We start from the raw sequence: 26,157 nt of genomic DNA, 5'->3' as shown, positions 1-26,157 counted from the left end.
AAAGCGCGTAGTAACTCCGAAGAGCATCCCAGCGCTGATCTGCTTCTCCAGGGGTTTTTAGCCAGCTAGTGAAATTATATTTGCGGGAAAAGGAGGGTTTTTAAGGTTTTTCTGAACTGGAGATAGTTCGGTTCTGTCCTGAGTTTCCGGGGTAAATGGTTCCATCGTTTAGCCGTGTGAACCGAAAAGCGACGGCCACCGGTCTTGGCTTTTCTCACTCTAGGGACTGCAATGAGATTTTCTGTATTGGACCGGAGATCTCTCTCTGCTTTGTATGGGATTAAAAGTTCTTTCAGAAGCGGGGGACCGTTGTTGTTGAGGGTTTTATGGGCCAGACAGAGGGCTTTGAAAACGACCCTTTCTCTGACTGGGAGCCAGTGGAGAGAGTTGAGGGCCGGCCTGGCGGAGGATCTTCCAGGTGTGCCCGTAAGTAGGCGGGCTACAGCGTTTTGGACTTTCTGCAGTGAGTTCATGGTGGCTTCAGGGGCTCCCAAGTATATAGCGTTACAGTAGTCTAATCTTGCCAGGATTAGACCCTGAATGAGGAGCCTCCTTGCGGTGTCTGGGAGCAGGGGAAAGATCTTCCTGCAGGCTCTGAGTAGCCCAAAGCATGTCCCTGCGGTTCTTTTTGCCTGGGTTTTAAAACTCATGTCCTTCTCAATCCACACACCAAGGCTCTTGACCTCTTCCTTGGGTGCGGGAGGGTCCCCTAGGCACCTAGGCCAAAGGTGAGATGGTAGAGAGGGCCCGTTGTGGCCCATCAGGAGGATCTCAGTCTTGGAGCCGTTCAATTTTAATGAGGAGAGATTCATCCATCTGTGGACTTCGGAAAGGCAGTTATGGAGGTCGGATGGGGCGTGATGAGGGTGAGAAAGGGTAACGACCAGCTGAGTGTCGTCGGCGTAGTTGATAACTGACAAGCCGTACGAGCTGTCCCTCTTCTCCAGTGGGGCCATGTACACGTTGAAAAGTGTAGGGCTCAGAGATGAGCCCTGTGGCACTCCACACTGGAGGGGGATGATGGGTGAGCAGCTGTCATTTTCCCGCACCTGGAAAGAGCGTCCCGTCAAAAAGGATTCTAGCCATTTCAAGGCCATACCCTTTAGTCCGATCTCTCCCAGTCGGTGGATTAGGGTGGGGTGGTCTACAGTGTCGAAGGCCGCACTGAGATCTAGGAGGATCACTGCCACTAATCCTCCCATGTCCATAATGCTTCTGGCCTTCTCCACTGCTGTCAGGAGGGCGATGTCCGTGCCCTGACCTGGACGGAATCCTGTCTGGGAGGCCGCTAAGAGGTTGTTGCTTTCTAGGTAAAGCGATAGTTGCTTATTTACCAGCTTCTCTGCGATCTTGCTGTTTCCAGGGAGAAGGGAAATGGGCCTGTAGTTGGCGAGATCCTGCGGGTCTAAAGAGGGTTTTTTCAGTAGACCTTTGACTGCCGCCGCTTTCCAGCTGGGGGGGACAATGCCCTCTGAGAGAGAGGAATTGATCAGGGCCGTGAGGGGGGGACGATGGTACTTGACACTTTTTTTAGGAAACGGAGGGGGGCAGGATCAAGGGGGGAACCACTTTTTATTGCGGCCAGCGTAGCTCCTACTTCTTCCGTTGTTACGGGACCGAAAGTGTCCAGGGAGGGTTGGGGGGCTGGCGGCAGGGGAGGGATGGTGGTGGTGATGGTGGGGTCCGGCTGTGTGGGTTCCTGTTCGGGGGGGGTATGGTTAGAAGAATGTTTTGAATCTTCTCATCGAAGAAGGTGGCTAATTTTCTACATTTAGTTTCAGCTGCATTGGGATAGAGGGGTTTGAGTGGGGGGTCAGGGGCGTGGAGTAGTTCTTTTAGAACTGAGTAGGTTTCATGGGCCGAGCAGGCAGCGTTTTTAATTCTGTCCTCGTAGAAACTAGTTTTGATGCTACGTAGCTCTTTTTTGTAGGATTTTACCGCGGTGCGGAATGCTTCTTTCCGTTCCTCGGTTTTTTCCTTCCTCCAAATCCGTTCATTTCTTTTGCAAGCCTTACGCAGCAGGTTGAGTTCCGGGGTATACCAAGGTGAGGGATTAACTCTCTTGATGTGTCTGAGAGAGTGGGTTTTGGGCAGGATGGCGTCTAGCGATTGGGTAATCCAGGTACTGAATTTTTTGTCCCCTACTAAGGTGTTATTGGGGGGAAGGGGAACGTTTTCTCGGAGTTTGGCTGCCCAGACGTCTGGTTCCAATTTCTGCCATCATCTGGAGTACGTTCTGATTTTTGGGGGTATAGGGAGCACTGTGATAATGTCCCAAACTAGGGGAACCAAGAAGTGGTCCGTCCAGGGAAGGGGGATATGGTCAAGGGATCTTAGGTTGGGGATGTTGGAGAAAATGGGGTCAAGCAGTTGACCTTTTTCATGGGTGGCCTGTGGGTTTTTAAGGTCAAGGCCCATTGCGGTGAGATCCTGGAGTAGTTCTTTGGCCGGTTTATCGTCTGGGTCCAGGAGATGTGCATTCAGGTCTCCTAATAATAGGTAGTTAGTAGTGGACGTGCATTTGGTGGAGGTCTGGTCAGTAATTTTGGTCAGAAAGTCTCCTAAGTTGCCTGGTGGACGATATATCAGCGTTCCTGATATCGAGGTGACAGGGGAGATTATAATAGTATAGTGGCAGCTTTCATAACCCTTGATGTTGCCATCAGACGTTTTGCAGGTGAAGGTGTCTTTGAAGATTATTGCAAGTCCACCTCCCCTACCCTCTGGTCTGTTTTGTGAGCACATAACGTACCCGGGGGGAGTGCTAGAACGATGTCTGGGCCACTACTGGAGGTAAGCCAGGTTTCTGTTAAAAACAGAATGTCTAAGGCAATGTTGGTGATTAGGAGATTCACTTCTTGTGCGTGTTTCACAAGCGACCTGCAGTTAAGTAGGCCTAGGTGCAAACCCTTTGATGCCCTGGTCTGATTGACGGGGTTGCATCGGTCACATCCGGAGAATTGGGTGTCTCCCGTCAAGATGCGTGAGCAGGAGGGATGTTTGTTGGGGTTCAAGGCTAGCAAGTCAGCCCGGGTGTATGTCTGGTTGTTAGAGGCTGCAGCGGGCAGAGTGACTGGGCCTAAGGCCGGCTGGGCCCGGACGGGCCCAGACGGGCTTGCCTTTGGCGCGCCTTCGGCGTGCTGACGGCGCGCCCGCTGCGCCCGTCCGCTGCGCGTCCGGTGATTGCACATCTTTATAGGTGGAAAAGGGGGCGGGTGGGCGTGGCCTGAGAGTGGGCGTGGCCTCAATTCCTCGCCGTGAATGGCGTCCAAAGGTTTGTTTTGTTCCTGATTCGGTGCAGCGAAGGGGTCGCTGTTTTGGCGTGTCTCAAGCCCGCTGTAGAGGTGCCAGCCGGGTGGGTGCGCAGTTAAAAATACAGGTTTATTTTATAAGTGACACAGAAAATTACAATTTAAAAAATTCGGTCGTCTCCCGGCTTCCGCCTCAGGAGTTTTAGCAGGTTCTGATTGCTTAGCTCTGTTAATCGCGCGTTTATACTGTGGCGGGTGGGCGTGGCCTGAGAGTGGGCGTGGCCTCAATTCCTCGCCGTGAATGGCGTCCAAAGGTTTGTTTTGTTCCTGATTCGGTGCAGCGAAGGGGTCGCTGTTTTGGCGTGTCTCAAGCCCGCTGTAGAGGTGCCAGCCGGGTGAGTGCGCAGTTAAAAATACAGGTTTATTTTATAAGTGACACAGAAAATTACAATTTTAAAAATTCGGTCGTCTCCCGGCTTCCGCCTCAGGAGTTTTAGCAGGTTCTGATTGCTTAGCGCTGTTAATCGCGCTTTTATACTGTGGCGGGTGGGTGTGGCCTGAGAGTAGGCGTGGCCTCAATTCCTCGCCGTGAATGGCGTCCAAAGGTTTGTTTTGTTCCTGATTCGGTGCAGCGAAAGGGTCGCTGTTTTGGCGTGTCTCAAGCCCGCTGTAGAGGTGCCAGCCGGGTGAGTGCGCAGTTAAAAATACAGGTTTATTTTATAAGTGACACAGAAAATTACAATTTTAAAAATTCGGTCGTCTCCCGGCTTCCGCCTCAGGAGTTTTAGCAGGTTCTGATGCCCCCCTCCATGCGTGAGGCACTGATCGCAACCATATTGAAATCTGACAAGGCTCCCCAAGAGTGCTCATCTTATAGACCACTATCATTGATAAATGTTGACACTAACATTTTTGCTAAAATATTGGCCAACAAACTGACCCCGCTTTTGGCTATTTTGGTGGGTCCTGAGCAGGCCGGCTTTGTACCTGGCCGTACAGTAGCCGACAATCTGATAACAGTTTTGCGGCTCTACAGCATGTTAAACCGGGTGTCAAGGCGGCAGCAGCTGAAAATGCCTTCGATTTGGTTGAGTGCTTTTGGGGTACACGAAGACTCTGAATAAGAAAGTCAGGAGACTGGTCTCCATGGGTCTACTCTTTTACAAGGTTTTGGGGTCTATATGTGCAATATTTGTTGGCGAAACAAGCTGATATTGGGGATAATGACTGAATGTATGTTGTACGAGGTTGCCCCCCAAAAAATGAATATTAATAAGCCATATGAGTCTCGTATTAACAGATTATGATAGCTTAATATCCTACATGTAATCGCTTGCACTCACAAAAGTGAATTCTGCAGACTGTCATAGTATGGTTCTAGAGTATTTTATCCCACTGTGCAAACCCTGACTGTAACATTATAATGCTATAATGCTATTGTGTTATGTGGCAGCAATTGTTGCCAGCCACTTGAAGGCCCGTTTGTGATGTATATTCTGCTCTGTGTACCAATGTGAACTGGGTTATGAAAATTTATAAAAATACATTTAAAAAAAAAACAAAAAAAAAGGGAACAGACTTTACAGTAGAACACCGACCTGGGACTGCCCATGCCAATGCAGATTGACTTTCCAGGTTCTTCCACTTATGAAATGAAAATAAAATGTATAAAGCGTGACAATCACCCAGGGGTATCTAGGCACTAGCAGACACGGACAAGCTAAAAATCTAGCAGATATCAAGATTATTTACTATATAGCCAAGTTTTTAGATTCTTCCTGAATTCCAGTAGATCTGTATAAAGTTTTAGTTCTGTCAGGAGTGAGTTCCACAGCCTTGCTGTGCTTGAGATGAATCCTCTACCACCCCAGTTGGCTTTCTTAAATCTGGGGATTACAAGGTTTCCACTGGTGGATGAGCGTAGGGAGCATGTTGGGATATAGCGTTGAAAACATTGTATCAAATATTCTGGGCCAGCGCCTTTCTGTGACCTGAAGGCAATACAGAGTGTCTTAAACTGGATGCGTTTACTTATTAGGAGCCAGTGTAATTGAATCAATGCTTGAGATGTGGATTTATATTTCGGGATGCCTAGCAGTAACTGTACTGGAGCATTCTGCAGCGTTTGTAACTTATGTAAATATTGCTTTTGAATATTAATAAAAAGATTGTTGCAGTAGTCCACTTTGGATGAAATAAGAGTCGTAAATACCATCTTTTGTAGGCTCAATAATTACTCCAAAGTTTTTTACTTTACCACTGGGGATCGCTAGAATCCCCAGTTCCTGGGGCCACCAAGTGTTCGACCAAAAAGAGGATCTCAGTCTTGCATGTCATCCGCATACGAAACCAGAGAAAAGCCGAATGATCTGATCATATCTGAGCCCCCCTCTATTTAATCTCTGTGTTACCCCACTTACAGCTCTAATCAGAACAGTCCACTTTTAATTCTTAGACATCAGTTCAGAGACATGATTCAATCCGTATTCGATTTTCATAAATACAGCTTCATCAAGAGCATGGCTTAGTTCATCAACAATGCAACTTGATACAATTAATTCATCAACTATACTACTAAGCCAAGGAAACACATAAAGAACACAGCCATTACTGTGTTCTTTATGTGTTTCCTTGGTTTATTCTTTTGAAACCTTTATTACTATACATAGTCTGTCACTATGCTGGGTGACGGTTCTGTCTCTTTTAATCACAATTACTCTATCGGGAGCTTTTTTCCTTTACAATAGGAAAATTCACTTTGCATGATGCACTAATGGGTGTCGGTTTTGTCTCGAGACTTGAGATAACTCTTGTGACACTGTGTATTTGGAATTGCAGCCCTGAAGAAGTCAAGGTGTGAGATAACACGTGTTGGCTAGAAGAAACTGCATTGTTATTGAATCAACTGTAACACGTTTTATTGTTGATGAACTAAGCCATGCTGGTGATGAAGTTGTATGGATGAAAATCGATTATGACTGAACGGATGTCTATGGAATAAAAGTGGACTAGAATATTGGAGACTTTCAGATTGTTATTGATCATCTATTACTTAATGTGTGCTGAGAAAGGATTTGTATAGATTTCCTACTCTTTTCATTGAAGGGAATTTTGGGGTGGAATTGGCAACGGACCCCTCCTCACCTGGTAGCACCATCATTACTGCAGTACAACTACTTCCCAATACTGTTTGTTGAGCGCCCATTGTCTTCTTCTATGCCTGATTTCCAATCGATTGTTCATTAATGTCTGCAAAATGTCAGCCCGTTGTTGGATCTCTGTTGGCAGGATCATTTGATACGCCCAACTAATACCCTTCTTAGGTAGGACCTGCCTCAAGTATTCTAAAAAGGCGTTAAAGGAACAATTAACGTCTTCCACCCTCGAGGAGAAAACAAGCATGGAAGAGAAAATCGCTGTGATATTATCTCGAAAGAGAGAAGACAGCCACCTTCAAAGAAAGAGCCGCCTAAAGTAAGTATGCAGGATGCCTGCCAGCAGTTGATCAAATTTTCGTGCAGTTGAAGGGAATAGTTAGGATTATAACCTATATAAGAATATGTATTAAATAATGTAATCCCCGACATCTGCATTTTCGGATAGGCCCAAAGAGAGTCTAAGAACCCCCAGAGTCTTAAAACGAGTTTGCTTCAAATAAACAGTGTAGGAAAGTAGGATCTGCTTCTTATGGTTACCCCCACTTTTTTGCTTGATGTTACACTGTTTTGATTAGTCTGACTGGGATCCTGTTAATCAGGACCTCAGTCTATCTGCTTTCTCCTTAAATTAGTTATGTTGTGTACTAGGTACACTCTAGATTGGATACTGATGTACTCTTGTCAGTCCCTAGTATATGGTACACATGTACCCAGGACATAAGTACCCCAGAGGACTCCCATGGCCTGAAAGATGTATTATGCCACGCAGGAGAGGCCATGCAAAATGGAACTACAGCTTGCTACTGCAGTCTATATAAGTTGGTGCTTGCACCACTTACGAAAGAGATAGGTTGACAATATTTATGGGCCACTACACTTAAAACGTATAAGTCACCCCTATAGCAGCTCTTAACAATCCTGAAGGCAGGGTGCTGAGTTTTAAGTGAGAGGATGCCCCTGCAAGAACAGAGCCCTTCTGCAGCCTTGGGAGACCATTCTCCTGGGTTGTCTGTGACGCAGCCAGACTTGCGGTAAATGCTATCTCGAGAACGGCTGCAACAAAACATATCATGTTTGCTATCAAACATCAACCATCAAACATCTTGAAAACAAAGCTCAACCTGGTAACCAGAGTGGGAGGTATGATTCCACCCTTCTGAAGTAACCTACGTGGGACCCATTTGTCAAAAGATGCCAATTGTCCCAAGGCCAAGGATTCAACTCCAACCACTACTGTCCCTAAGGCAACTGCTCCCCCCAGTACAGTTTCAAGTGGTGGTACAGGGAACAAAGGATTAATAGGTTTAACCTTGGGCTTTGAGGTGGGGTCTGGCCTAGTCAGAACTCCAGCTCAGGCTGCACTTGTCTGTGATGATGGCAGGGATCTTGCCACCTTATTTGTCAGTCCCAGTAACCTGGGCAAATACAGGCAGCAGCCTTTAATTAATGGTATGGAGGCCATGGCATACAGGGACGCAGGAGCAAGTGTCACTATGGTGAGAACAGATCTTGTGGACCCTGACCAGATCATACTTGGTGAAATGTACCAAGTGACCAATGCTAACAATGTCAGGACAGACCATTCCTTGGCAGTTGTTAATTTCAGCTGGGGAGGGGTAACTGGCCCAATGAAAAGTTGTTTGCTCAGACCTTCCTGTGAAATGCTTGTTGGGCAATGATTTGGAGACATCAGTTTGGGCTGATGTGGAATTAAGGACTCATGCAGAAATGCTGGGCATCACTGCAGGTGTGTTTGCTGTGACCAGGTCACAGGCCAAGAAGACAAACACTGAACAGGCCCTGGATCCTGGCACAATGGACCAGGTGCCTTCCAAGAGAAGTAACAGGAGAGGCAAGGCCGTGTCTGCCCCCCAAACAAAGAGTGAGGATAATTCTCCAGATTGAGATGATCCTATTCCCTGTGAAGGAACTACCCCACATGAGCTTGAACCTGACCAGGTTGAGTTCTTGGGGGCAGGGGGCCCTTCTAGGGCAGACCTGAGTTTGGAACACCAAACCTGCCCTTCTCTTGAACCTCTCAGACCGCAAGCTGCAGCTGAGGCTGCTGGGAGTGTCAGTGGGTCCCACAGGATCTACTGGGATGAGGGACTCCTATATTCAGAGGGTGGACACCCCAAACCTGGTACCACCTGGAGGTTGGTTATGCCTCTGATGTTTAGGGGCTTCCTACTCACCCTTGCATATGGCATTCCCTTGGCAGGACATCTAGGCCAAAGTAAAACTTGGGACAGACTTATCCCTCACTTTCACTGGCCTCACATGTCAGGGGAAACCAAGGAGTATTGTAGCTCCTGTCTTACCTGTCAAGCCAGTGGTAAGGCAGGTAGAACCACAAAGTCCCACTTGATTCCACTTCCAGTGTTTGGGGTCCCCTTTGAAAGGGATGGGATTGATATAATTGGTCCCATGAACCCTCCAACTGCCTTTGGGCACAGTTTTATTCTAGTGATGGTGGACCATGCCACTAGATACCCATAAGCAATTCCCCTTAGGACCACCACAGCCCCCGTGGTGGCAAGGGCCGTCCTGGGAATCTTTTCCAGGGTGGGTTTCCCTAAGGAGGTCTTAACTGACAGAGGTACAAACTTAATGTCCAGTTATTTTACTGCAATGTGGAAGGAGTGTGGAGTGAACTACAAGTTCACCACACCCTATCACCCACAATGCAATGGGTTAGTTAAAAAGGTTCAAAAAAACCCTGAAGGGAATGATAATTGGACTCCTAGAAAAGCTCAGGCGAAAATGGGATGTTCTGTTGCCCTGTCTTTTTTTTTGCCCACAGAGAGGTCCCACAGAAGGGTGTTGGCTACACCCCTTTTGAACTTCTGTTTTTGGTATCCAGTTAGAGGTCCCTTGTGTTTAGTGAAGGAGGGATGGGAGTTACCTCTCAATCCACCTAAGCAAGACATAGTGGACTATGTACTTCGTCTCCGCTCCAGGATGGCTGACTACATGAAGAAGGCAAGTAAAAACCTTGAGGCAAGTCAAGAATGACAGAAAGCTTGGCATGACCAAAAGGCTGTACTGGCTGTTTATCAGCCAGGATAGAAGGTATGGTTGTTGGAGCCTGTAGTTCCAGCGGATCTCCAGGACAAGTGGAATGGACCCCATACCATTCTTGAGCAGAAGGGAGAGGTCACTTACTTAGTGGACCTGGGAACTACCAGGAGCCCCACAGGGTGCTCCATGTGAACAGGCTCAAGTCATATGTTGACAGGGCAGACATGGGCTTGCTCATGGCTACTGATTAAGGGCAGGAGGAGGAGAGTGACCCACTCCCTGACCTCCTCTCACAGAACCATGACAATGGCTCAGTTGATGGCGTAGCTTTGGCAGGCAGCCTCACTGAGCAGCAACAGGCTGTTTGAAGGAAGGTGCTCAATCAATACACGTACATGTTCTCTCTGACTCCCAGTCGGACCACCTGGTATACCCATGAAGTGAAAAAAGGGGAGAGCACACCTGTGAAGAACAAAATGTACAGGCAGCCTGACCATGTCAGAGATTGCATCAGGACTGAGGTCTAAAAGTTGCTGGAATTGGGAGTGATTTAGCCCTCTGATAGCCCTTGGGCTAGTCCAATGGTCCTGGTGCCAAAACCTCATACGTAGGGTGGTAAGAGAGAAATGAGATTTTGTGTTGACTACAGGGGACTCAATGCAGTCACTAGGACTGATTCTCACCCTATTCCTCCATGACCAGGCAAGTCAACAACGTCTCCTCGGCATGCTTCAACATCCTACGCATGCTACGGAAGATCTTCTGGTGGATCCCCACCGAGACCAGGAAGACCGTCACCCAGGCCCTCGTCACTAGCCGACTGGACTACGGCAACGCCCTCTACGCCGGCACCACCGCCAAGCTTCAGAAGAGACTCCAGCGGATCCAGAATGCCTCAGCCAGACTCATCCTCGACATCCCACGAACCAGCCACATCTCCGGACATCTGAGAGACCTGCACTGGCTCCCCGTCAACAAAAGAATCACCTTCCGCCTCCTCACCCACGCACACAAAGCCCTACACGACCAAGGCCCGAGCTACCTCAACAACCGAATCAACTTCTACGCTCCCAAACGCCACCTCCGATCGGCCAACCACGCCCTCGCCGCCGTCCCCCGCATCCGAAGAGCGACTTCAGGAGGAAGATCCTTCTCCTACCTGGCCGCCAAGACCTGGAACGCCCTCCCGACCGACCTGCGCCTGACCCAAGACCACCTCTCCTTCAGGAAGAAGCTGAAGACCTGGCTGTTCGAGCAGTAGCGGCACCCCCCTCCCCCCAGTGCCTTGAGACCCTACGGGTAAGTAGTGCGCTCTATAAATGCCTTTGATTGATTGATTGATTGATGAGCTTATTGATACTTTGGCCTCAGCCAAGTTCTTAAGCACATTTAACCTCACTGCTGGTTATTGGCAAATCAGACTAGCTGAGGATGTCAAACCCCAAACAGCATTGTCAGCCCCTTGTGTGCACTATCAATTTGTGGTAATGCCCTTTGGGTTGAAAAATGCACCTGCCACATTCCAAAGGTTGGTGAATAAAGTTCTCACAGGCCTGGAAGCCTATTGAGCAGCATATCTAGATGGTATCGCTGTCTTTAGCTCCACATGGGAGGATCACCTGGTCCACCTAAAGAATGTTTTGGAGGCTCTGAAAAAAGCAGGCCTCACTATCAAGGCTACTAAGAGCCAGATAGGGCTGAGTAAGGTTGTGTACCTGGGCCACCTTGTGGGTGGAGGTCACATTCAACCATTGCAGAGCAAAATTCAGACCATCATGGACCGGGTTGCTACCACTATGCAGACTCAGATCAAAGCTTTCTTGGGCTTAACTGGGTATTACAGGAGGTTTGTTAAAGGAAATGGGTCTATAGTGACTCCCTTGAAGGATCACACATCAAAAAGAATGCCCAAGAAAGTTCAGTGGACAGTTAGCTGTCAGAAGGCATTTGATGACCTTAAGCAGGCCATGTGCACTGCTCCCATTCTACAAAGTCCTGACTATTCTAAACAATTAATTGTCCAAACAGATGCTTCTGAGTTGGGGTAGAGGCTGTGTTGTCACAACTTAATGCTGAGGATCAGGAACAACCAGTAGCTTTTATTAGCAGAAGGTTGACCCCACAGAGAAACGTTGGTCAACCATACAGAGGGAAGCCTTTGCTGTGGTTTGGGCTCTGAAGAAGTTGAGGCCATACCTGTTTGGCACACACTTCATTGTTCAGGCAGGCCAAAAGCCCCTCTTATGGATAAAACAGATGAAGAGTGAAAACCCCAAACTTTTGAGGCGTCCATTTCCCTACAGGGGATGGACTATACAGTGGAACATAGGCCTGGGACTAACCATGCCAATGCAGATGGACTCTCCAGATATTTCAACTTAGAAAATGAAGACTCAACTGGGCAAGATTAGTCTCATCTCCTTACATTGGGGAGTGGGGGGGCGGTTGTATAGGAAAGTAGGATCTGCTACTTATGGTTACCATCATTCTTTGCTTGATGTTACACTGTTTTGAATAGTCTGACTAGATTCCTGCTACCCAGGACCCCAGTCCATCTGCTTTCTCCTTAAATTGGTTATGTTGTGCACTAGGTACACTACAGATTGGATCCCGAGGTACTCTTGTCAGTCCCTAGTATATGGTAGACATTTACCCAGGACATAGATGCCCCAGAGGCCTCCCATGGGCTGAAGCATGTATTATGCAACCCATGAGATGCCATGCAAAATGGACCTACAGGCCAGCTACTTAAGCCTGTGTAAGTTGGTGCTTGCACCACTTACGAAAGATGTAGGTTCACTATATCTACAGGTCACTACACTTAAAACCTATAGGTCCCCCCTATAGCAGGCCTTAACAATCCTGAAGGCAAGGTGCTAGGTTTTAAGGGAGAGGGGGCTCCTGCATGATCAGAGCCCTTCTGCATACTTCGGGGACCATTCTCCCAGGTTGTCTGTGACACAGCCAGACTTATAGGTAGAGGTGCATTGTAACTAAGGCTTCTGCTTTTAATTTTTTATGGATGTTTACAGATAATTACAGACAGAAAACAAAGTGTTTACTGTCTGTATATATTTGTAAAAGCAGATATATGCAGAAAAGTGGGCTTTTTGTGGGTGACTCTCCATGCTATTTTTCGTGATTTCTAAGATAACAGCTGAGCAGATAAAGAACATGAGAAGCTAAAAATAGGTTGAGATTTCCCAAAATGCAGGTGTATGGTAACATATATTTGTATTATAATGCTCATATTTACCTGAAGGTGTAGTGTTTTGCACTATATTTGGCTGCTTAAATTGCTACAACGCGACAGGCAGCAAATTATGAGTGCATGTTTATCAGTTAAATAAATGAGGAAACATCCCATTGTATGACTCCATATATTCTCAAATCACAAACTAAATATGGATAAATTCCAATAAGATGGGTAAAAAATAAATATGGATAAATACAGACGGAAATGTTAAAAAAGATAAATACCATAAAACCGGAAGCCCTAATTATAACCTTGCAGTAAATGCGATCTTGAAAACGGCTGAAACAAAACATGTTGTGTCTGGTATAAAACACCTTGGAATCATACCTACACATTCTTAACTGGTGTGGGAGGTAAGATTCCACCCTTCTGAAGCAAGCTTCGGCGGGTCCCTAGTTTTCTCAGTACCAGCCTTCTTGACCCGGTCAGCACAAAATGGATGCAGCCGACCAGATTTCTGCCCTCTTGCTGCTGAGCCAAGCTCCAGCAGGGGAAGGCAGTACACTAAGCAGCCTGTCACAGGGAGGAGTAATCACCTCCGAGACAGGATGTAGTGTATTGGGACTAGGTGGGTGCACTTCCAAAGTGCGTGAAAGTCTGCACGAGGGGCCCACTTGGTGTCCTTGTGCATAGTCCAGTTCAAACTAGTTCTGGGAGCCGTTGGCTCCTGCTCTGACGCAAAACTGGACAAAGGACAGGGGAGTATCCTCTCCATTGTCCAGACCCTCCTCTGGGTGGGTCTCCTGGATCTGTCCAACCCTCTCCCGTGAGTACAAAAGGTCTTACCTGACTGTGTGACATTAGATTCGATGTGGAAAAGATTCAACAAGAAGAAACCACTGACCTTCAACAGTCTGGACACTCTGCACTCAGCTGGACTTCGGCTAGGACCGACTTTATCTCCCACTCCGACCAAAGCTTGGTCTGTGCCTGTACACCATACAGGCTCCGTGCAGGACTTGTGGTGCATCAAAGACAACAGAAGTATCTCCCTTGGAGTGCAGGAGTCACTCCCCAGCATCTGCAGGCACAGCGTCTGACTGGTTTGCTGCTCCTGAGTACTCCAAAGATTCCAGCAACACTGGAGGTGGGTTCCGACGTTCCTTGAGGCTCAGCTGCCATTTCACCAAGTTTGAGGCCAGTATTCCTTATGGGGACTGCATAACTTGAACCCATGTGCACCGCGTACTTTTGCAAGTGCATATGCTTGTTGGAGTTCCCAAACTTTGTGCACTGGGCTGTTTATCGCCCCCACCTCTTTGCACATTTTCTATCAAGAACTCAGGCTTCAATTGACTCTGTGCCCTGCAAGCTGTTGTTCTTTGAAACTGCCAGAGGGCACCTCGCGACTTCTATGGCTCCGGCCCGTGGGTCTCTGTGAAGGTCAATTTTACTTTCTTGTGGCTTACCTAGTTGCTCCAGGATTACCCTGATTCCACTGCAATTGGTGAGTCCCCTGGACCTTGCTGGTTCACTCCGCAACCTTTCTTGACCTTCTGCGTGGGTTGCCGGTGCCAAGGCTTGTTGGTGCTCCCGCCGGACACCAACCCCTCAGCACTCAACATCCTTCGTGGGACAGCTCGCATCTGGCTCCTGGTTGTCTTCAACATAGTCTGGTCCCCCTGGCTGCAGAGTCAAGAAAACCTTCATCTCATCTTGGTGGGCATCTGCTTATGAGCCCCTGGTCACTCCCAATGGCCCAGACTCTGCCTCCTCTGCTTTTAGGTTCTCTTCATCCTGAAGCCACATTTGGATTACACCAGACACTTTTCTCCTTCCCTGCAGTGACTGTTTATGGAAGACTCCCATGGAGATCGACTGCGGTTTCCGACGCCTCTTCAGACCTATCCACCCTGCTCCCCTGGGATAGGTAACTCGGGTACGACAGTATCCACAGGTGGTTTAGCTCTCCAGCCTCCTAACTTCCACGGGGTTTCTTCCTAGTGCTTCCGGAAGGGTCCTTAAACTGTAAACTGTAAAAGTGCAACCACGACTCTCCTATTGAATTATCTGGCAGAAGAGGTTGTGTACGCACACTGCACCCGTCCTCCGTGGGGTCCCTAAGTACTCACTTTGGGTGGTTCCTTAGGGTCCCAGCGATTATACACCTTCTAGACTTGGTCTTGACTCGAGTCGTGGTTCTTATACCCCTATTTTAGTACATGGTTTGGTTCCCCTTCTGGGCCCACTGTGCATTATTGCTACTTACGATTGATTCTGTACTAAAGTATTGTGTTCTTTGTGCTGTATCCTTGTGTATAGGATACTAGAGAGTGTTATATAAATAAATACATATTTCTATAACTACTGTGTGGTTCCCTTTCATTTAATTAATACTGAAGGTGACATTCTGGTAAAACAAGCTGCTTTACATTCCTTCACGATTAAGCCTAAAGGTTTTCTTTGACCTTATACATCATAAGGGTCGTTTGAACTGGTGCAAGGTGCCCACTTTAATTTGTGGACAGTATATACTAGGCCAACTTCTTACAGACAGTATCGATAATTCCAAAGTTTGGGGAGATATTGGTTTCCCCAAGAGAGGAATTCTGGAAACAAGTCCCCTTGGTTCGTATCCCAATGCTTTTACTAGTCTGGACGTAAATGCTGCTAGAAAGTAGAAACGTAAATGTGGTAATTAAAGTCCACCCTCCAGTTGTGTTTGCTGTAACATAAGGATATTAGCCCTAGGCTTTTTATACCTCAGATAAATATTTGCTAGATAGCCTCTGTTTGTGTAAAAAAAGCCTTTGGCTAAATACAAAAGTATGCCAGAAAGAGGTATAGGTAGCAAGTGAGAATAATCATCTTGATTAAGTTGCATTGACAGATTAGACCATTGTGAAATTATGCTGCTTTGTAGCGGTTCCCTGGCTGCTGCTGGAGGCCATTGGCGGTCTGACCACTATAATTGTAACAGGGCGCTCGGAAGACCACTGCATCCCTGCGAGTCTGGCGGTCCATGGACCGCCAGACTTTTAATAAGCCCCTTGGTATCTCCTTTAACCCTGGGGTTATACCTGATCACAGTTCTTGGTTTCTTCACTCTTTTGTCCATCCTGACAAATTGGGACATAAACAAATTTAAGCATCAGCACCAGGATAGGAAATTTGACATTGAAGATATAGGTTGGTGAGCTTTGTTGTCATTAGTGCAGACCAGTTCATGCCAATATTTTGATGGTCAGTATTGGAAACTTCAAAGTTAGTGACACCCAGTTAGCCATTAGTTTTGACATCATTTGTTATAGAAGGAAGATAATGAATCCCTCATCTATTTTAAAAAATGTCAGTATCTAGTGGTCGAGGAATGAAAGTAGCATAGTAATCCATTTTGAAATTCAATACAAAACACACCCTGACTTACATAAAATGAAATGCTAAAATGGACATTTATGGCACATGTGTTGGAAGATTATGATTGGTTCATATTGTATTTTTAGAGAAAAATGGAAAGTTGAAATTACTCCTTATAGCCTGTCAGTTATGACAGATCATCTGAATAAATTTAAATCTAATCATGTTGAAGTATTTTAGAGAATAAAATTTAAATATATTGCTTTTGTTTACGATCGATCAGTTGCAATTCATAGTTAATCAGAGTCTGTTTATTTACAACTGATTTTGGAATCTCCAGTAATCAGACTGAATACAGATGTGCTGCTCAAATAAGAAGCTCTGTAGACTGGTCATGCTCGGGCTCTTTGCCCGGCTTACAGGATACATTTTTTCATGAGAGAATCATATATAATTATTTTGAGTTAAAAGTGTCAATGCATGCTTGGGTTTAATTTATAAAGAGCAAGGATCTTGCCACTCTTCTGCATGCACATAGCAAAGATGTGAATGGCTATCCTGCTACAGGACTTTTCGCTCATCAAAGGATCTCATTATTTCTGCGTATCTCTAAATTGTTGTGGCAGCAGTTACTTTGTGAAGGTTTAGCTTGAAGATATTTCATCATAGCAGAGCTCAGCATCCTGAATTGCATAATCTAAATTGTTCGATTTTCCATCAGATTTCAGCTTTAAATGTGTCTCACACAAATACCGTAACAGAAATACATCAATGGAGGATAAAGGAAACACAAAATTGTATAAATAATTCCCCTCACTGACATCCCCTCTTACTTACGCAGTCTCCCTCATCATTGTGCAGTACGACACTGAACATCACAGAGCTGCTCCACTGTGTAATTCTGTCTCGGAATGGCCAGACTGATAGCCGTAAATACACAAAAAGAGAGCCAGGCACAACCCAGTACAAGGCCCACCTTCAGTAACCGACATCTCTGCCCTCCACAAATGACCCTCTCATATCACTAGGCCACACTTCCCAAATCACTAAGCTTAAGTAAGTAATGGCTACATAATCATCAAAATAGTCTTTATGACATCATGTGGAATGGAGGATGAAATAGCATTTACCTGGAATGCTATTGGCATCAGTAATCTTTAAAGATTCACTCACTTTGAATAGATCTGAACATTAGAAGAGTATGTTGGCCTTTGTACTTCATAGCAGTACCTTCAAGGGAGATGTTACTGAAGCTACAAGTTGCAAAATATGCAGAGAGCACAAGGTTATCACTTTGCAGCTATATCTTCAGTTCTGCAACATTCGGAGGTTCCTTCTTCTCCGTACACACTGGAATGTATCAGAACTCCTAGCACAATTACTGCTATCCTTAAGGATTCTTAATGGAGCATTCAGTATGCATTAGATGGATAAGCCATTGAAGGCAGTTCAAATATACCATTAAGTCTATGGAGAAAGTGATCTGTTATTACCCCTGGTCGAATCTTTATTTTGACCCATGAGATCCACCAATCCACAGAGTTAGATTCAAGTATTTTGGTACATGCCACCAATCATTCAGGAAGATGAAAGGAATGCTGTAGGGAATGAAGGCTCTTGCTTATTTCTTCATAGTTTAGCCGACCGATTTATGTCAACCTTCTACAAGACCCTAATCTACAGAATAGATTTGAGCAAACCAAATGTGGTGCTGAACAGTTCAAAAGCCTTCAAAAGATCATTGTACTTTCTATGTCTGTAGGGCGATGCTACATCGGTGGAGAAAGATGCCCACAACTGGAAAATAAGTATGGCTTTTTAGTTAAAAAGAAATCAGGAGTTATATGTTTTCTACTTGTTTTCCTTCTGGGTTTCATTCTACTTTAATGTGTGCATGTGTGTGAGTGTGCATGCTTGTGTATGATTTTTTTTTTGTGCAGATTAATCCTGCTTATTTACATTTGACTTTTTTGGGGCTCTTTTTAGGGAGATGAAAGAAACATGCTCCCTGAACATAAATTGGTTAAAAAAGTGTTCCTACAGCTAGTATGTATTGCATGGGGAAAAAAATCAATGTGTCGGAGGCACTGGTGTTGATGATTCTTGGCTACCAGTTACTTTCATTAGAGGATTCACATTGCCCACCCATGGTAAAATACTGGCCCTACCATAATGCAATATTTCTTTGCAACTTGTAGTGGTCTATCCCCTAGTACTATAACGGCCCTGGGACAATGAATCTTGGAAATTCTTGGGCATCCGTGATGGTGCAAATCTCTAGCATAACAATAGTCTTAGAGAATGCTGGATATTCTTGACATATTGAGAAGTGCCATGGTCTGATGGGTCTGCCATAGAAAATGGAACTAGAATGTGACTGAGAGGGATTGGCTAAACATGTTCTTTAGTATGTTCTGAAAAATGTCTATTTTATATTTGTTATGATGTCTATTATGTAGATGTTAAAGGTAGGAGTAGGACTTTCCAGGAATTGCCATGTGGTAAGAGTATCCTAGAGGGTATGGATATTACCAGGACAAACAAGGCATTCCATTTGTCCCCTTATATGTGGTGTCACTAGGGACAGGTACGTTTAAAACGGCCAACATAAAGTTCAAGGCCAAACAGAATTCTTAGAAGCTTATCGAATTTAACACAAATTTCTATTGGGTGGGGCACTGCTGCAGGTGATATGAAAATATCGACTTTGTTGAAAAATTAAGCAATCAAGCCAAATGTTATGTTTCAGGTAAAAGTATTGCAAGGTAACTGAAAAAATGTTGTTTGAAAAATGTGTACCAAGATAAGTGCAAAAAGAACAATTGATGGACAGAATGCAGAACAATGTCATACATTAACCCCAGTACAGAGATCTGGGCCTGAATCCATCGTTTTTTTGCTCACCATGCCATTCCCGTTTGGACCCAGCCATATGCAAATCAGTCATGCACCTTGTGCCCAATGGGAACAGGCCAGCCCGAATTGCCAGCCCAGGTCCTCCCTGGACTGGAAACAAGCATCCTATGACCAGTTTTGGGTTTTCGGCCAGGATAGCTTGACTCCAAGGGCACAGAGAGCACGGGACTCAGGTCTGAGCATACCCGACCCGTGACAAATGCAAAAAGAACAATTGATGGACAGAATGCAGAACAATGTCATACATTCAGGCCAGTACAGACATCTGGGCCTAAATTCGTTGTTTTTTTTGCTCACCATGCCATTCCAGTTTGGACCCAGCCATATGCAAATCAGTCCTGACCCTGTGCCCAATGGGAACAGTCCAGCCTGAACTGCCAGGCTTGGTTCACACTGGACTGGGAACAAGCAACCTACGACCGGTTTCGGGATTTCAGCCCTCATCACCCAGGATAGCTTGACTGCAGAGGCATGTAGAGCAAGGGCCTCACGTCTGAGCATACCTGTCCCACTCGGGGGGACAAATGCAAAAAGAACAATTGATGGACAGAACACAGAACAATGTCATACATTCACCCAAGTACAGAGATCTGGACCTAAATCCATAGTTTTTGTACTCACCATGCCAATTCAGGCACAGGGTCAAGACTAATTTGCAAATGGCCAGGTCTAAACTGGGGTGGCATAGTGAACAAAAGAATGTTGGATTTAACCCAGATCTCTTGACTGGGGGGAATGTTTTGATTTGTTCTGCATTCCATCCATCAATTGTGTGTCTTTTACTTTCTCACCCAAAGTGCTTCAGGTATGCCCGGACGTGAGTCCTGGGCTCACTGTGCCACTGGAATCAAGCTACCCTGTCTGAAGAGGGGTGAAACCCCTAAACCAGTCCTAGGATGCTTGTTTCCGGTCCAGGGAGGACCTGGCTTGGCAGTTCGGGCTGGACTGTTCCCATGAAGCACAGGGTCAAGACTGATTTGCATTTAGCCAGCTATAAACTGGGTTGGCACGGTGTGCAAAAGAATGATGGATTTAACCCAGATCTCTTGACTGGGGGTGAATGGTTTGATTTGTTCTGCATTCCGTCTATCAATTATGTGTATTTTGCTTTCTCACCCAAAGTGCGCCAGGTATGCCCAGATGTGAGTCCTGGGCTCACTGTGCCACTGGAATCAAGCTACCCTGGGTGAAGAGGGGTGAAACCCCTAAACCAGTCCTAGGATGCTTGTTTCTGGTCCAGTGAGGACCTGGCTTGGCAGTTCGGGCTGGACTGTTCCCATGAGGCACAGGGTCAAGACTGATTTGCATATGGCCAGCTATAAACTGGGTTGGCATGGTGTGCAAAAGAATGATGGATTTAACCCAGATCTCTTGACTGGGGGTGAATGTTTTGATTTGTTCTGCAGTCCATCTATCAATTATGTGTCTTTTGCTTTCTCGTCCTTTTTACCCCAGGTATGCCCAGACATGTGTCCTGGGCTCACTGTGCCACTGGAATCAAGTTATCCTGGCTGAAGACGGGTGAAACCCGAAACCGGTCCTAGGATGCTTTTTTTCCGGGCCAGAGAGGACCTGGCTTGGCAGTTCGGGCTGGACTGTTCCAATGAGGCACCGGGTTAAGACTGATTTGCATACGGCCAGGTCTAAACTGGGATGGCATGGTGAGCAAAAGAATGATGGATTTAACCCAGTTCTCTTGACTGGGGCTGAATGTTTTGATTTGTTCTGCATTCTGTCTATCAATTGTGTGTCTTTTGCTTTCTCATCCTAAGCGCACCAGGTATGCCCAGATGTGCGTCCTGGGCTCACTGTGCCATTGGAATCAAGCTATCCTGGCTGAAGAGGGGGAAACCCCGAAACCGGTCCTAGGATGCTTGTTTCTGGTCCAGTGAGGACCTGGCTTGGCAGTTCGGGGTGGACTGTTCCCATGAGGCACATGGTCAAGACTGATTTGCATATGGCCAGGTTTAAACTGGGGTGGAATGGTGAGCAAAAGAATGATGGATTTAACCCAGATCTCTTGACTGGGGGTGAGTGTTTTGATTTGTTCTACACTCCGTCCATCAATTGTGTGTCTTTTGCTTTCTCGCCCTAAGATAAGTGAGCATGAAGAGCAATGAGTGACTCTTGGTCAAGGCATTATTAGAAAGACAAGGAATAGGGCAATCTTTGGTGTCATGCTGAATAACTACACTAGAGACCATTTCGACATTGCTAGCATGGAAAGACAAGGGAAACATTCAATACAAGGTTCCAACTCACTTACTAGCATCCCTTATCACCTACCATTTCTCTTCCAGCATTATGATGAAGGGGCGTAACCTTTTGGGTGCTCCAATGTGCCATTACACCTGTGGTAGGCCAAATGGGTAGCTGGGAAACATATAAAAAAAGGCATCAGGCAAAAAGACTTCAGAAGCTGACTGCACTAAACATTATTACAACCCCTCTCCTCTCAGATCAGTCTACAGACCCAACTCTCAGATAGGTGGAAAGATAATCACAGGACGTTAGAAAACTGAATTGTTTTTACCTGTAATGTGATTCGTCTAGAAAAGGCGTTTTTTTCATTTCTTGTTGTTTGAATATGCACAAATGTCTGGAGAAAACTATAGCCTATCACTTGCTCGCTCAAGATATATCCAAATGTATCTCAAACATTTATCTCAATCTCTATCTCTCTCTCTCTCTCTCTCTCTCTATATATATATATATATATATATATATATATATATATATATATATATATATATATATATATATATATATATATATATATATATATATATATATATATATATATATAAATATATGTATATATGTTCATATACACGCACACACATGTATAGCACACAATGCAGTCACAATTATGTAGTTACAAAATGGAGCAGTTTAGGCAAATGCTCCATTGAAAAATCTTTTTTAGATTCCACCAAGACCTTGGACCCTGCAACACATTTGGCATGATAATTTCCACCATGCCAAACTGTGTACAGTTCTGTACAGGACAAAAAAAGTTAAGAGGAGAGTTGAAAAAGGTAAATATTCTAAATCCAATAAATGTCATTGCTAGCTGACCCTTTGAGAGAACAGCTTGGACAATCCCTTACTCGTATAAGAAGAATGTGTTTTCTAAAATTCCATATTCAGCATAATCAAGCATTACTTTTTATTTCACTGCAGGCAACTAAACGATATGATCCAATATTTTACTTACTATTGCCAATAACATTTGTCTGTTTGAAATCAATCTTTTCAAGTGTATTACCCCAAAGTAAGTATGTAAAATAAGAAAATACATAAAAGGTAACCTGTAATATGGTCCACTGGCTATAGAGGAGTTCTGGTGACGTCATATACAAAGAAGGGAGGGAGGGCAAATGCTCTGCAAACACCAAACAATGAGTTTGAGTCTGAAATTGGATTGCCACTCCCCACTGGACTGGAAAATATGGTGTCCCTGTTATGTCAAAAGTGCTGTCACTATTTACAAAAAAACAAAAAGGGAATACTTTTATTTTGTAATGGATTGTGAACAGTCGATTTAGGTTTAGGGGATTTTGAAAGCGCATAGCTACCCTTGGGCATCCCAGCGCTGAGGTGAGATAGTACAGGCAGTTGTTTGCGCATGAATTTAGGGGAAAAGCCATGTTTTGAGTCTTTTTTTGAAGGACGCTTTGTTTTAAATCAGTCGGAGTTTCGGATCCATACTGTTCCACAGTTTAGATACCAGGTGGGCGAAAGACATTCCACCCCACCTGGCTCTCTTGAAGCTGGTGGGATTCATCAGAAAGTTAGAGCTTGACCTGAGGTGGCGAAGGGGAGAATAATGTGAGACCAACTTTTGTATCAGGGTGGGGCCTCCCCCATACATGGCTCTGTGAGCCAAGCTTATGGACCTAAATTTGATCCTAGATTGGACCGGGAGCCAATGAAGCTCCCTCAAGGAGGATCTGGCTGATTGATGTCTGGGTATATTCAACAGCAGCCATGCAGCTGCATTCTGTACGACTTGGAGTCTGTTCGTAACGTATTTAAGAGAGCCAACTGTCAGATGAGGTCTTAGGCACTTGTAAATGGTGATGTGGATATACACGGTCTGCAGATCTAGCCAATAACCTTGAAAAGTGGTTGTGATTTGAAAAATATGTTTACTCTGTGTAGGTGCGAAAAAGGATGTGAAGGGAGTGTGGGGTAGTTTGGAGGAGTGAAAGAAAGGATGAGAGATAGACTGCTTTGCAAATTGTGCATTGTAAATATTCATATATGTAAAGAATAATTGGTGGCCTTTATTAATCCTTGCAAAAACAGAGTTAATTTGGCATTGATAAACTTAAAGAAACAGTCATTTCAAAACCCAGAGGCCAATATGATTAGGATGCTGTAAAGAAGAGATTAACGGTTTTGCTTTGGATGGGGGCAGAGTGCAAGGGATGAGATTGGCGTTGTAGACCATCCACCATTGCTAGAAGCCAACTAGATAAAATGTGCTGGGACAAAGACAATACTAAAAAACATGGTGCCTTTGAAATCATCTGTCACTTACCCTTTCACCAGTGTAAAGTATTAAGCTGTTGTTCAGCCTCATCATTGCTTCTGTGGTGGGCCAACGTGGCTGTTGAAGAGGTAAGAAATAGCATGAGGCAAAAAATACTCCAAAGCCCACTTCCATTATCCACACAACACCATTTGAAAAACCCTCATCAAAGTGTTTAGCACCACCCACATTTAAGAAGGTGAGTTTATCTACCTGATGCAATCTCATAAATTGCATGAAAAGCATGTAAATGTAGAAATATGGAAGTGGTTAAAACTAGCGAGCCAAAAAATATCCAATGTGTCTGAAGATCTATACCTGTTGAATTTAATTAAACTTTATTTTTAGGGTGTGTAGGTGAGGGAGGAAGTGCCAGAGAATGAAATGGGGAAGCTAAAAGTAGAGTGATGTCTAATCAAGACATATGGGGAACGAAGAGGAAAGGGGAAAGAATTTGCCAGAAAAGTGGCATAGTGGAATAGTGAAGTGGGCTTAATGACAGTGCAACAAGTGAAGATAGTCTAAGGTTTAGAGGTATTATTGTTTGGTGAGAATGCTAGGATCAGCTTTGTTTAGAAGAAGGTCAAGTTAGTTATGGATTGGGAGTAGGGTGTGTGAAATAACATTTATAGTGGATCCATTGTTAAAGAACATGCATGGAGGGCAAATGAAACACCCAAATACCTGGCGCCTATTCCTCCATTAAAATAATTTTTCACTTACCCATACTCTTCCAGCAATATGAAGTGGGATGCGCAGAATCAATGGAAAATTCCTCTGTCCCATGCGGTGTCTTGAAAGGCATACAGGAAGCTGTAAAGAATCCAAAAATGACTTCAGCAATGATTACAGCCAACTCCAGCCTACACTAATGAGGCTCACGTTCCTTCTCAGCCTACTACTTTGTATTTGAGGATATCAAATAATAATATTTTCCTACCATTTTATAACAGAAACATGCTTGAATATATATATAGTATGTGTATATCATCAAGTTATACACACACACACATACACACATATATATGTATATATACATTTATATATAGAAATATTTTGAAATATATTTATTTATGCCTTTGTACATGCGGATGCAGCGGCTAGCCAAATATTCACTCAGTATGGCCCTTTCTTTTGAGTTGTGTATCCTTCTGTTCAAAAGACATTTTTTGAAAACTTCCCTGGGAAATAATGAAGTCCACATAAACGTTTTTAGTTTTGCAGATTTTGATGAGTCGACATCGCGTCGGGGGAACGTCAGAGGTAGTGAGCTACAGAAGCTCACTGAATCCCATGTCAGGTGTTCTCTTGCACCTGAATGTGTATTCAGAATTTGTGAAGTTAAAACAGTTACTAAAGTCCTCTGAATATGATAATGTAAGAGTTTTCAAAAGTCCACAGACTAGATATACACTGCATGGTGTGTGCATGTGTTTTTTTTCCCTAAGATGTCTCTAGCATTCCTCTAAGACCTTGGTAGTCCAGCGACAGCTTATGAAGCTTGCAGGATTCCACAAGCTCCTTGAGTGACTGGGCCTAAGTCAGCAGAGATGGAGGAGGCTTCTTATGTACCAAGGAATAATTATCATGCATTAAAGTTACTCTGGCAGAGTAGTTCCATTTATTATGGCAGCTTTGGGTGCTCAGCTTCAACAATGCAATCTTGATTCTCGACCTTCCTACCAATCGAGTCTGTGACACATTTCAGGTCTGTCAATACCATGTCCTGGTCTTATCATTAAGGAGTACAAAGATTAAAATGAAGTCAGTAGATCATGGTAAGAGTGAGGAAAGAGTTTGGTGGCTCTGGCAGAGGGTATCGAATTAACTCCAGATATTTCTGAAAAAGTTGTATTCCAAATCTTGTATCATAAAAGGCATCATAATTCTCCTAGACTTCTTTTTAAAATATATGTAAAGGACACCATGCTTCTACTTGTGAATGACATTAAGATGGGTGCTACCATTAAATATGCATTTACAAAACCGGGGAAAGTCTTATTTACTTTTGCACAGTTGAAGTTTGTACAAGCCATCAGTCTGGGTCTACTTCATTAAGAGAAAGTTTGATTTCAGGTGGTGATGAGATAAACAGTTTCAAAGGTTTGCGTGGAATTTATAATTTATCCAGAAGATCCTGGTGTCTTTTATATTTAGAGTTTGAATGGCTAGTTCAACTGGTAATGTTGGAATCAAAAAAGAAAGAAACAGCACTGATTCACATAAAATCTTCCTCATACATTTTGGCTATGTGTATATGGTAGTATTGTATAAACTACGCTGTCTTGAGAAACATACATTGTAAACAGTCATCTATTTAAAGAGTAAATTCGTAGCCTTTATTAACCTTGATGAAACAGCATTCATTTTAAGTCAACAAACCTTCGGAAACATTATTGTCAAAACTCAAAGAACATAATAATGTAATCACTGGAGGAGGAGCTACGCGGGCATCCAAGATGGTCGCGTGAGCAGAGAGCTCCCGAGACCCGCGCCGTCCTCCTTTATCTATCCTTCACCTATCCTGGTCATTTTGACGGGCTTTTGCAGCACTATCATCGCTGATGCGACTGATCCTTTTCCGGTCGAAATCGGACCTTGGGGACCATTTTTCTGCAACTTGGAACTTTCTGGCCTGCCCGCTGGCGCGACCGGGGACTCGGCTGCCCACTGTGGCCGACATGTAATTGAACAACAACGGCTGCCTGGCATCTGGCCCGC

The 26,157-nt window shown here is 44.8% G+C and overlaps 1 protein-coding gene across 1 annotated transcript in view; it reads right to left on the bottom strand.

Annotated features, from left to right (window-relative positions):
• LOC147708715 (uncharacterized) overlaps positions 1–26,157 on the bottom strand; it is a 251,516-nt gene that overhangs the window by 43,265 nt on the left and 182,094 nt on the right. Inside the window, exon 15 of the mRNA XM_086925765.1 lies at positions 24,160–24,249. Coding sequence (XP_086781891.1) covers positions 24,160–24,249 — 90 coding nt within the window. The remainder of the gene's footprint in view (positions 1–24,159; positions 24,250–26,157) is intronic.

Source organism: Lissotriton vulgaris, chromosome 6 (assembly GCF_964263255.1).
Source record: "Lissotriton vulgaris chromosome 6, aLisVul1.2, whole genome shotgun sequence".
Taxonomy (NCBI): domain Eukaryota; kingdom Metazoa; phylum Chordata; class Amphibia; order Caudata; family Salamandridae; genus Lissotriton; species Lissotriton vulgaris.
Note: the sequence above shows the minus strand (reverse complement) of the source record. Positions and strands in the feature narration are given on the sequence as shown.